This window comes from Nothoprocta perdicaria, unplaced genomic scaffold (assembly GCF_003342845.1).
Source record: "Nothoprocta perdicaria isolate Ctin4 unplaced genomic scaffold, notPer1 scaffold_2, whole genome shotgun sequence".
NCBI lineage: Eukaryota > Metazoa > Chordata > Aves > Tinamiformes > Tinamidae > Nothoprocta > Nothoprocta perdicaria.
In genome coordinates, this window is record NW_020455204.1 from 2,824,761 (window position 1) to 2,837,697 (window position 12,937).

The window sequence follows — 12,937 nt, forward strand, 5'->3', positions numbered from 1 at the left end:
ACTGATCCCTCTAACAAGGTTAACAGCGTCTTCCTTGGTTTGTTAAAATCTTGTGCTTCCTTCCTCAAAGGAGAGAAATATCAATAAAGGAAAGAAAAAGATAAGTTAATGCAGTGTTCAAGWTGCAGAGCTATAGAGATTTGGGAAACACTGAGGTAAGATGCCCTTGTCAGTGCTAACCCAGCCACAGGCAGCAGAGCAGCCTTGTTTCACTGGGCACATGCATAGATCAGTGTAATCACCTTTATTAATACCAAGCATCCAACATGGGTGGTGTGGCTGGTTATTTTGCTTTTATAATGCTTTTTAGTGCCTATTGAACATATTGCCTCCCCAGTCTATTAACCAATTGGCATTTCATTCCTTAGTTATGTTGGAGAACAAATGCCATCTTATTATGTTATTGKTATTGTCGTCTCTGGATGTTATATTGCTTGTTGCTAATCTGGGGAGCTGTGTGAGAGGTGGGGAGGGTGGCAGCTCCAAGCACTCATGAAGCACTGTGCCCAGGACTGCTGTCCCCTCCAGTCATGGGACCTATGGATTCACCTGTGTGCCTTTAAGCTACCTGCAAGCCCACTTCTCCTTGCTAGATGGCAAAGGAGATTTCAGCTGAGAAACTGCTCTTATTACTTTAAAAAATTAATGCAAAATGTCAAATATTTCACACCCAAGCCGATACTGGCACAAAGCCAGAAATATTCTGGTTTCGCTTGGGGTGTGAATATATTTGATCATCTGTAATTCAAAAGCTTTTATTTCAAAGGAAAGAGACAGTGTGTTGCAATAGACTTTGTAGTGATAAATATCAACTGTGCCACTTTTCTCCCAAAAGGGGTTTCCCACAGTTCTACAGTAATATACAGTTCAAAAGGCCATACTGAGATTTATAGAGCTATATATTCCAAAAATGGCATACGAGTTGCTCTGTGCAGCTGAAGTGGATTTGACTTGCAGCCTTCACTGCCTGTTTGCCTGGAGAAGCAGCCACCGTGTTCCAGCAGGCCCTGGTGATTAGTGAACATGTGGCCACTGGGTCACTCAAATTGGTGCAAGCAGCTAATCTAGCAAGTCCCGAGTCGTGTGACTAGATACGCTTGAAGCTTTCAAAAGAGTTTGGCCAGGAGATTTAGTCGGGTTGGAGTGAAAGGACAAACATTCCTTTAAATCAATGGACTCAGAGGAGCTGATAACAGTGGTGAGTTTGGTCCTCTCTATGCGTTTTTTATTCCTATGAACTGTTCCTACATTGACCAAAGAGCATGTGTGTGTTTTCACTTGTGTAGCAATAGCTTTTGGTTAGGGATTTCCATTAAAGATCCCCGATGCTTTCTATGAGGACACTAGGAAGATTTCCACTGATTTTATAAGGGACTTAGTTGGACCCGTACTGAAGGAAATGCCCACAAAAACAGTCATTCTGGGAAAGCCTTAACAAGTGTGTTTGTKTTTGAAGCCTCAGGATGCAGCACCATCTGTAAGCCATGTCCCAAAGTCATTATCCAGTTTATATTCATTCAGAGATCAATGGGAGCTTTGACTGCCTTAGAAGTGAGTAAAGACTGTTGGAGTTGGCTTTATGTCGCATTCTTCTGACCTAATATAGCTGCAGTCTATGTGAGAATTCAGACTTGTCATTTTCTTGAAAAGAAAAAAAAAAGGTGTCCTAACTTAGAACACACAAACATTTAGAAATATTTCATTTAAATCTATGCTGACCCAATAATTAGTTTTTCTCCTATCAGAAACCACTGTTTACTATCTTGTTTCTTACAAGATTCTGACAAAATGGAAAATTACAAAGAAAAACCACTTTATAAACCTACTTGCAATCTCTTCTTCATATGAAGAATATATACTGATCCATTATAGTTCTAGCATGTAAAGGTTTAGCCTTACAGATAGATGCAGGGTCTGTCTGCTTCATTTACAGGCTTCCCATACAGTTTTTACAACGTGCCCTGGAGGATCTCAAGGCACAGGAATCTGTGAACTATGTGGAAATACAAGATTTGTTAAATGGACTGGAATTACTAGTGGTGAGTTTCAATAGCAAATGTGTGAATTGTCAAGCATCTATAAACAAAAGTGTGCACCTAGATTTTCAGTCTGCAAATGGTCAGACTTTGGAATAGCGTGGAGAAGAGCAGTAAAAGATTTATTATTGAACAGTTTTCCAAGAATTTCCTACATAAAAGAGCAGACATAAGAGGACTGCACAGAGCAGACCCATGGGCTTACGTGGCCTGGGAGAATTTTGCTTGAACAAGCACAGTGCTCTTGTAAACTCACATTTTTGCACTCCCATCTTACACTTCACCACAGTATGCATCTGCACAGAGCTGGGACGCAGGGAGTTTTGCTCCCTCTCAGCCATTTAAATTCCTTTAAAATCAAGAATGGACTACCCTGAAATAACTAAAAATGGCTTAATTGCATAAGCTAGAGTGAGAACAAATGGCATCAGATACAACAGCTATAGATGCTAATCGTGGTTTAAACATTCATATGAGAAAGATTTGGGGTTAGTTTCTATCTGGCATACAAATGTCAAAGCTTTCAATCTACAACGAGTAACTGTTTGACTCATTTTTTGCTTTTGACTCCCAAAGGCTTATTCATTTTTATTTTTATTTTATTATTATTTCCTATTTACATATATTTAGCGCTTGATAACCAGGAAAGCAGAGCAACCCCAGCGGAGAGCAGGATGTGAAGCATTTCACACAGTTTTCTTTGTGTATTCTTAGATGTTGTCATCTTTCCATTTCACTTAAGATGGCATCCAGTGGAATTCCTGTTTTCTTAGGGGGTTCAAAAAACTGCTGATGCTCCAGCCTCTTGTTTCCTAACATTATAAATGAAGCCTGTCGTGAGGACTCTGAAGCAGCGAGCCTGTTTATGTTCCCAATTGTGCTTGAAAAATGCTTTTTTTTCTAAGAGACATGTGTCACCCTCAAAGCCACAGTGAGCAATGCTTTCCCTGCAGTTGAAAGAAAAATGAGATTATCTTGGAAGAGTGTCAGTGTTCTGCCTTCCATCTCCAGGTGCAGTCACACATCTCTCAGTTTGGCTGATCTATTCTGGTTATACCCTATTAGAATCATAAAGACATTATATTTACAACACATTCACACTGCTACTTGAGAACATACACACTGATGTTGGGAATAATGTATAAAATGGTTATAGCTGTAAACTGAGCTTATTCTCCTTCCTCRGTAACAAATGTTATAGTAGGAAATCATTTCAAAAAGCAGGCTATCAGCTTTACTTTCGCAGTGACTCTGAATATTTGAAGTCAGTAACAAATAAAAATAAAATTGCCTGCAAAACCTATTTTAGAAAAGAGATGTGGCATTTATATTCAGAGTATCTTTGATTTCCACAGATACCTTTTTTGGTGGCTTTTCATACAAATACCAAACACATACATTGCAGAATAAATCATATTGGGCACAGATGAGTTGCACGCAAGGATTACAACAAATTTGCCACCCTTCCAAGCAACGAGGGTGAGTCTTGGTCTGAGTGAACTTGCAAGTAACAGGCCCGTGGATTTCAATGGGAGAATAATTTGATCCATGCGATTACTTCTATCTCTTTGATACTGCTGTAATTGCTTCTTCTGCTTTAATCCAAAACAACTGAGATAGAAAGGAAAAGCCACATATGTCTGAATAAGGAAAGGCAATACAYAATGTTAAAAAAATGTTTCATCAAAGGTGCAACCATTTAAAATGTAAAGCAGATACTAGTGAGGTGGCAAATTCAAGCTCTTGCTCAGGGTTTTTATTAAGATCTTTCAAGTATTCATTTGCCAGGAATACTTGTTTAAATTTTTTAATGAATTCAGTCAGTCATACTCGGTTCTCTTTTATGTCCACTTCTCATGAATCACTTGACAGATGGACTTCCACAGGCTCATCCCTTTGGGGAAAGTAAATTTTAAGTCATAATAAGAACATAAGACCTGCCATACTGGATCAGAGCAAAGGTCTATCCAGCCCATACCCTGATCCTGGCAGTAGCCAWGAGCAGCATAATAGATTTTAATGGTAACGGCTTTGATCATTCGGTGAGTATTAAGGTGGTGACTAAGCAGAAAATGAAAAGAAATCCCAAGAGCAGAGTATTCCACCACTCAGAAGGAAGCCCAAGTGAAACCATCTCTCCTTACACTCCAAACGTAGCCCTTGCTCCCTGACAAGGAGCGTGGATCGGGCTGATTAACCACGGTGAAGGTGTCATCCTTGCAGGGAGTGCTGAGGTTGCTGAACCATAAACGCAGCCTTGTAACCAGCAGCATTTATTTCTCCCTTGTTGTGTCCTCTTTCCTAGCTAGGTGAAACTGCTTTAGGCTACGAGGGCCAGTTTTTCTGTTGCAGAATGGAAATATATGATTAAACTCTAATGAATGAATGAAATGTGGAGGGAAAATAAATGGTTGGAGGGGAGAGGAATGCAGAGCAGACACCAGGATGTCAGTGTGGCTGCAGCTGTAGCCGTGTTGCATAGTCCTACCTAAAGGGATAGCTGGTTTTAGAAATCTGGACTCCCAGCACACATACAGTGTGTAAACCCCAYGGCGCTCTCCTTTGCAGAGGTAGAACTCCGTCTTTTCTGTGAGATTGTACTTCAGAATGCTCGGGATATAAGTTGTCTTTTTAATTGCTGCTTTTTAATTACTGTCWCAATGAAATTTCATCTGTGATAACAACAGCCCTCCTGGAGACCCAGCAGGAATTCTAGCGGATTGTAAGTAAATTAAATAATTGTATAAATTATAAAGTTTAAACCTATTGGTCTTTGCAGTAAAATCTATATTGAATGTACATGCTTTTTCTAACTTGAGCCCTTTAGGAAATCTTGGGGAAAAAAAGAGCTTAGTCTGCCAAAATCTATAAGGATCATTGATAATTTGTTGATCAGCCTTAGGTTCATTAAATACATGAACTTCGTTATGTGATTAATTCAGAGGCAGGTTTGTAATCAGTGATGAAATGTTTAAGATTCTTCTGATCTGGCCTCCACAACCTCCTGCGGCTCATTAGAAAAGCTAATCAGATTGCATTTTCCACCATGCTGTGCATTGTAGCCCTAATAGAAGACAATCACTTCAAAATTACACACCTGGCAGGTAATTTCTAAAAGCCATGAGCCACAGAAGCAGTGTTCTTCCTGAAACATTCCTCTTAGCTTTCCTCTGGTAGGGAAAGGTAAGTAGCGGGTTCTGATAGGATCTGGGGGGATAATTTTGCAATATAAGTTACAATGAGATGCTGCTGCAAATATTTTTGTGTCTTCTTTGCCATGCTTCTGATCTTGTAATTACACTTTCACAGATGACTAGTAATGTATGAAGAGGTTTATTTAAAACTTAGATGTGCTTTCTACTTTAGTTATCTRTAAGCATTAAAAGCTTTCTCCTTGTGCTTTTATCTTGGAATGAGTAATATCAGTTTTTTAAAAAAAAAAAAAAAGGTTAAGTTTCTATTAGATCTGGAGGAAAAGCATGATGATACTTAGTGGAAAAAGAACTGGAAACAAAGGTGAGCTAAAATACAGGGCACTCTGCGGTGTCTAAGAAGTGGATGCTCATCTGTCGTACTCACGGTGTTCCTCCTGAAGGGTAGCTGGATGGTAAACACAGCAGAGAGAATTCACAGCATAGTGTGAAACTCAGTGGTTCCACCTATTTTAGGAGAAGGTCTTTTTAGTGAAGTATGTGTGAAGAACCTCGGACCAGGGCCAGATCTAAGGTTGCAGAGGAGCTCATCTAGTGCTCCCTGCTCCTTTCCTGAGGAWCCCATCGTTCCTTCCTTGTGTGGTCACGAGTTCATCTGTGACTTGACTGAAGCTCTGCCAATGTGCAAAGATGGGAATGTGTCCTCTCGTGTGTCTGGGCAAGTGTCCAYGGGCTAAAGGTGCCTCTGTGCTAGCATGTGGCCAGAACAGGGCTCGTTGTTTAATGAAGATGCCAGTATTTGCACTGTGCAAAGGATGTCATATGGTCGTGAGTGATTTAAGGAATGATCGTGATTGATTTATCATAATAAGGACCCTTTCTACATTKGCACTCCCCCCGCCTTGCCAAAAGATGCTCCATGCAGCTCTGCTGGCCCACACTGGAAGGCAAGCACATCTCCACAGAGCAGCAGGCAGAAGATGCATTCCTAACACAGATGAGTATCTGTCAGCCCATGTGCTCCAATGTTCCAGCCCCAAGGGCTGGCTCCTGCACTTGGGATTCATCTTCTAGTGGCCATCTGGGCTCTGTGCACAAGCAGCTAGGTGTTTAAACCARCTCCCCCTATAAAAGATGTCTTTGCACTTTCAGACTGTTTTTGTAACACTCCTGTAGTTTGTAAATAGTTACAAGGTCATCTATGTTCCTATAATGAAATATTTCTAAATGAACTTKCAAGAGAGGACTGAAAGCTAGAAAATCAGGCTGGGCTTAAAATTCGAATTTGTTTTTTAAACAAGCTTATTCAAACTGAAGACATGCATTAAGATATGTGGGTTTTTCTTTCTTTCTTCATGTAATTTATATACATCACTTATATTTAAAAACTATTGAAACTGTAAAGAATGCAAAAGCTAATGTGGGTGAAACACACTGATTTGAACACTTTTGATTAGAGTTCCCTTTAACATGTGTTGATGGTTGTACTAAAAGTGTTTCTGACATGTGATATTTAACCTAAAAYCTCTTTCAGGTGATGCTACCAATGTTCATATCTTTGGGTCTGGTGCCATCTAATGGTATGATCTATATTTCATTAAATCAGTCATTTTAAGCAGCCCTAAGCATCTCTACAGCCCTAAGCCGCAAGTGTGGGGTGTTTTGGTTTTTCTCTGTTCTAGAAATCTAGAAAATGAATGTTCGAACGTTAAAAATCAGTTACAAGAGGCAAATATTAGAGAGAAGTGTTRCTTTCTACTGCTGCAGGATGGGTCAAAATGCCAGATTTTTGAGTAACACTTCTAAGATACCTTGCAATAACGAAGAAAAGCAGTAATACCAATAGTAAGCTTAATTTTTCTGTACTTTGTTCTGCCATTGAAAGCTAACTACAGTTTACAAATTACTGGTATTTTTTACAAAAGAAWAGAAGTCAGAACAGATCCTTGGACTGTACTACTTTAAATACTGTAATCTGGCCACAGCTGTTCAGGCATCTGTGGATGACACAAATTAGGTACTCTGCAACGGTGGATAAACTATACTAGGTGATCACCTTAAATSTGCAAAATTCCTTACTTGGAGATTAATTTATCAGTCAGTCACAGAACTAAATAGAAAGCAACAAGAAAATAATTTTAATTAGGATTTTACATGTTTAAAAGCATTGTTTGTGAAAGGACAAAGGCAAACATTGAAAAAAAACCCGCTTTATTGTAATAAAAGTTTACTTAAAAAGAAGCTATCTCCAACACTGAGACTTGCAAAAACCAAACACTGAACAAAATTTATACCATAAGACAAGTTGAAATATGCAAAGAAATTATTAATGCTATAAAAAGAATAAACCTTTCACTAGTCTAAATAAATATCTTATATATAATATTCTTTAGAAATAAATATTTGAATAGTCACTTCTTTAAAAATACTCTCTATGTACCTAAAACTCCAAGCTCCCCTCCACAGCGTTTACGGTCAACCAATTACAATGGTAAGAAATAAGGTAAGTATTTAAGTATGGAAAAAGTATTTTAAAAAGCTAACAAGTGAAACAGTTTGTTTCCAGGAAACAACTCTATATGAAGGAGATACTTTAATGAGCTCCAGAAGACAAAAGCTTAATACAAAGTGCACAAAAGGTGACTGGATGTAGCTCAGGGTAGGTGAATTCCCACGTATGGATGGAATCACTGGAAAACTGGGTAACTTAGTGCTAACCAGACAGTATCATTCCTTTAAAAATGTGTGCAAGGGATAGAGGGTTCTCGAGCACATGTAGCTGGGTGACGTTACACAACTCATGTCTTAGTGCAAGAACGTTTTTGGTATCAACCGCTCTGCAACCCTCAGGATCTGCGTGCGTGCTTACAGTACAAATGCCTATGTTTAATACTTCTTGAAGTGGGAAAGAAATGGTTCATTAACACTACTCCCTTTTTGCAGGAGAAGGCTTACAGGAATTGGGAGGGAAGAGGCCTCCCTGTTGATGTAACTCCCTACAGTAAAATCAGTTACCAGCCACAGACCCAAGTGCTGTGAGAGCTGCATGCAAGTTTGCTTTCCGCGTGTCGCCTCGGTGAGTCCTGTCCAGCTACTGCTGCCTTGGAGGTAGCTGGTCAACGCATTCCAGCCACATTCTCTGTGAGATGAACTACTCTTTCTGCTTGCTAAATTCATTGTTGTTTGTTGTTGTTGTTGTTGTTAACTCCCTTTTAAGTGATGGAACTTTGTTGTTTCATTTTGTTGTTTTTTCACCTGTGCCTCAGACACTACATTATGGGAAATATATTCTGCTTTTCCTGCATATTCACCTCTACGAAACTCATGAGCATCTTTGTCACCAGCTGCATTTAGAGCCCACTTTTCCTTAAACAGCAAATCATCTTCAGCTGCATCAAACTGGCGGGGAGAGGGATGGGATCACAGTCAAAAAATGTCACAAATACCCTTACAGAACTATCGTTATTGATCACCTCTAAGACTGGGATGGAAAACAAAGATGCCAGTGCTTGGCTTTATGCTCATCTTTCTGCTCCAGRCTACTGAGAAGGAAAAGCTGGAGATTCATACAGGCTAGAACCATTATGATCTGCAGTCTCTGTGCTATTTAGTTCATGAACACCTAAATCTGAGCCCTCTTCTTCTTCCATTATATCTGAAAGACCATAACTATGGCTTTGATAATTGGAATAATATGACTTCCAGTTTCCTATTCTTGATGTCCAGCCTTCCTCTTTTTCCCTTTTAGGTTGTCCCACACTGGAGATTTCTTCAGGTAACTCTATTTGTTTCTTATCAGTAGAATCATACAGGGTTTCCTGGACAGATAACTGATTTGTTCCATTGTCTCTAGAATTAACTTTCTCTGGTTCAGGCTGACTAAAATATAGATGTATAGAGCTCAAACAAGCTCCATCATCTTCCATAGCATCTCTCCGAGAAGTTGAAAAGTCAGCCAAACTATTATCAGAATCAGCATAATGAACCATCCTAGACTKGTACATATTGCTTTTGACTGGCGGATTTTCGAGTAAATTGCTTTTAAGGACACACTGTTTTCCTGTCTTATTCCACTGAACATCCTCAAAAAAATCTTCTTGCCTAAACCCTAAYGAATCTTCATGCCATGTAGCAGAAAAGTCAAGTCTTGATGCCTGCGCACTGACTTCTGCCTGATGATAAGCTGGTAAACACGCGTTATCACCTTGATTTTTTGCAATGCCTGACTTCAGTGGCAATGTGGCAAGCCCCTGCATCATGCTAGACTCGGGAGAAAACTGTTTTGGGGAAATATTTGCTGGGGGTGAAGTTACAGAGCTGCAGCCCTTGTCAGTGAAGGGAATGGTCAGTTTGGCATCTTGATTTGTTACCTGTGAGGAGGAGAGAGAGGAAGTGCTGTGGGTTGCAGTCTGAGAGTCTGGGAATTCCTCATACGGCTTTCCAGGTGTCAGTCTTACAGATGCAGACTTAGGCAGGCAGGAGCAGCTGGGAGCATTCAACAAGGCTGGAGGAATCACAGCTGGCACCGAATCAACAGATTCTCCATATGGACACAAAGTTCTCACAGAAACCTTTGGAGATGCTTGGAATGCTTCTAAATGGGACAAATCTACCAGGGCACGCCCAGCTGTTGGAGATAAAATTTCTTTCACTCTCTGCCCGTTGATGTACACGGCATAACCAGTAACTTGCACTCCATTGGAAGAGCCTTCAGCATCGATTGTGACTGGTAGCCAGCTGATAAGCAAAGAATTCACTGATGGTCCAGGCTCCACCTGAACATCAAGTGGCGCATGGGGTACTCCTGCAGACGGAGTGACAAATCTAACTGTTGCTGAATTTTGCCCTGACTTGTGGCGAGCGTGCCACTTCATATCCTTAGGCCAGGCTTCAACTCTTGCTTCGTACTCAGTGTTGGGCTGCAAGCTTTGGAAATGATACCAGTAGACCCCTGGCTTGGCCATATCACAGTCCCTTTCATTAAGGTACACAGCGTGCAAGTAATTGCTGCTGCTTGGCATCCAAGTCACCTCTGCTGAGGTAGGAGTGATGCTCCGAAGTTTCAAACATTCGGGAGCTATATGAAAGTCTTTCCCTACGAGGATGGTACATTGCATCTTGTCTGAATATCCTTTCTCTGTTACGCTTTGAACTGAAATTCGGTAGGTCTTATTTTTCAAGTCTAGGTCTTTAATCACTGCTTGAGTTTCAGAGCTAAATCTCACGTTCTGGCTACAGAAACTACACTCGGTATCTACAGAAATGCTGTAGTTCTGCACCTCCTCCCACATACCTAGTGCAAGCGGAGGCTCCCAGCCAATAATAACACTTCTTGCAAATTGCTTCATTAATGTGAGATTTCTTGGATGAGGTACGGATGCGTGACCAAGAGGAATCTCTGCGTCTCCTGCCCTATCGATAAACCCACTGCTACAGATTCCTTCCTCAAGACCATCATTTTTTCCCCCACTGCCATCGCTTCTGCTGCAAAAACCCACTTCGTGATCTGCACTTTGCAAGAAATCACTTGTCTGGAGGAAGTCTGGAGGTGCAGTCATCATCAGCTCATCATCTGAAACTTCTTCTATCAAATTAGAGGGGACCAACCCCCTTCTGCCATCCATCAGTTCACCCTCAAAGAAACCGTCCTCATCCATGTCTCCAAAGACATAAACGTATTCTCCAGCAGTGAGAGGAAGCTCTATTTCAGGGTGCTTGTTAGGACCATCATAAGGATCGTAGCTATAGCGGGCTAGAAATACTCTAAGCTTTGCCGGTTGTTGTCTTGAAGACTCCAGAATTAAGGAATGTTTGTCTGTTACTGATTCTTCTATCTCACTTACAGCGTCCTCCTCTGAAATGTGGCAGGACCTAGGACTGTCTGGTGTGGAATCGGATTTCACGGTATTTGCTGGGCTTGCCAGGGACTTTGTGGGCTTCTCAAAAGTATCGGAACTATTTTCACTGCAACAAAGATCGTGGGCATCCTCTGCATCGGTCTGTGTTGTTGCAGAAAAACATGTGACATGTGGCAGCTCTGAAATGATACGGTTGGATTTTTTTACTTTCAATTGTTCGAGTTCCTGAGATAACAGATTATATTGTTCAGTTTGATTCTGATACTGATTCTTGAGCTCTCTCATCTGGGCTTGGAACTGTCGTGTGATTTCTTCATGTGCAGCTTTTACTTCTCCTTGAGCCTTCTGTAAATGCCTGACTTCCTCTTCTTTCTTCTGCAGCGCCAGCCTTGTTTCCTCATGCTCATTCTCCAGCTGTTGCTTTCTTTCTGCTATTTTTCTCATGTCTTTCAGCTCATGCTCTAGATCTTCCAGTTTGGTTTGAAGATGGTTTGTCTCTTGGATGGCAGAATTTCGCTCTTCTGTTACTCGTGTTAGTTTCACCTTGAGATCGGTGTTTTCGGATTGAACCTTTTCTGTCCATTCAGTCTTCCCAATGAGCTGAGAATTTTCTTTAGCAAGTCTGGCATTTTTATTTATCGCTTCTGTAAGCTGCACTTCTAACTCTTCGCATCTCTTCTGCTTTTTCGAAACTTCTTGTTCCAGGTTTTTGTGCTGGCTAAGCTTTTTATCGAGCTCTACTCCCACATAGAGGTCTCTCTGCTGCTTGTTGACTTGGCCTGTACTTAAAATGGTGTTTTCAYACTTCCCAGGCACACTTTCTAAAAGTGATTCCCACTGCTCTGTATCTTTTGCTAATGTGATAATTTCTGTTTGTGTTTCCTTTGAGAAARATGAGCTGTCTAAGCTCGAATCTGTGCTTGTTGCCACTGTCTTTGTTACTAGGCGCGCTGGAGAAGAAACATCTTGAACRCTTCTTGAGGAATTCAGAGACTCCTTTAGGTTCCTCACTGCAATCTGTCTCTGGGAGCATAACGCTTCTCTCTGAGATTTGCTTATCAAATGACTGAAGTTGCTGAAACTGAGACAGTATGAGCCCTCTTTGTCTGCAGCCAGTTTGGCCTGRAGTTCCCAGAACTTCTTCTGCAAGATTTCTATCTGCTTATCCTTCACCAGAAGAGTTCTAGCATGTTCCCTCATTTCCTTAGCTCTTTGCTGGGCATATGATTTCATGCACAGTTCCACGCTGGGGCTTTGGATRGGCAGCGGTATTGGAGCATTGATCACCTTGAGATTGGTCTTGTGTAGTTGCTGGGATCTTTCTTCCAGTTGCTTGGTAATGACGGCTAGCTCGGCGTTCTTCTGCTTGAGCCTCTTCACCTGCTCCCGCACTTCTGGAAAACTTCTCTTCCTTAGGAGGCAGTTCTTGTTTTGAAGGTCACTGCATCTCTTCTCCAGGTCCTTCAGGGCACTCTGCAGGTGGCTGTTCTCCTCCACCAGCTCCTGGTACCTGCTGTCGAGCAGCCAGTCCTGCTGCTGCCCTGCTCTCTGGATACTGCCCTCTCCTACGGGCCCGCGGGCGCCCGGCTTCCCTTCAGGGGGGGAGTCCAGGCACTGCAGCACCAGGTCCTCCCCCAGGGCCTCCGGCAGAAACTCCGCRCTGTCGCCTTCCTCCTGCAGGGAGGCGTCTTTGAAACCCCTGGGGATCATCCACTGCCCCACGTCCGGGCTCTCGCTGTCCTCCAGCTCCGCCTGGATTGGGCCGAGCTGCTCCTCTGGTTTGGAGCGAGATTTGCCCGGGCTGCCGTGGAGCGCRCGGCCGCCTTCGCCCTCCGGCGTGCCGGCCGTGATGAGGCTCTCCCAGGAGCAGGGCCGGGGGGTCCTGCCGCCC

At 41.9% G+C, this 12,937-nt stretch overlaps 1 protein-coding gene across 1 annotated transcript in view; it reads right to left on the bottom strand.

Moving 5' to 3' along the window:
- Positions 1-8,727: 8,727 nt before the first annotated feature.
- Positions 8,728-12,937, bottom strand: part of LOC112945798 (peripheral-type benzodiazepine receptor-associated protein 1-like) — a 4,877-nt gene continuing 667 nt past the window's right edge. Inside the window, exon 2 of the mRNA XM_026037462.1 lies at positions 8,728-12,928. Coding sequence (XP_025893247.1) covers positions 8,728-12,928 — 4,201 coding nt within the window. The remainder of the gene's footprint in view (positions 12,929-12,937) is intronic.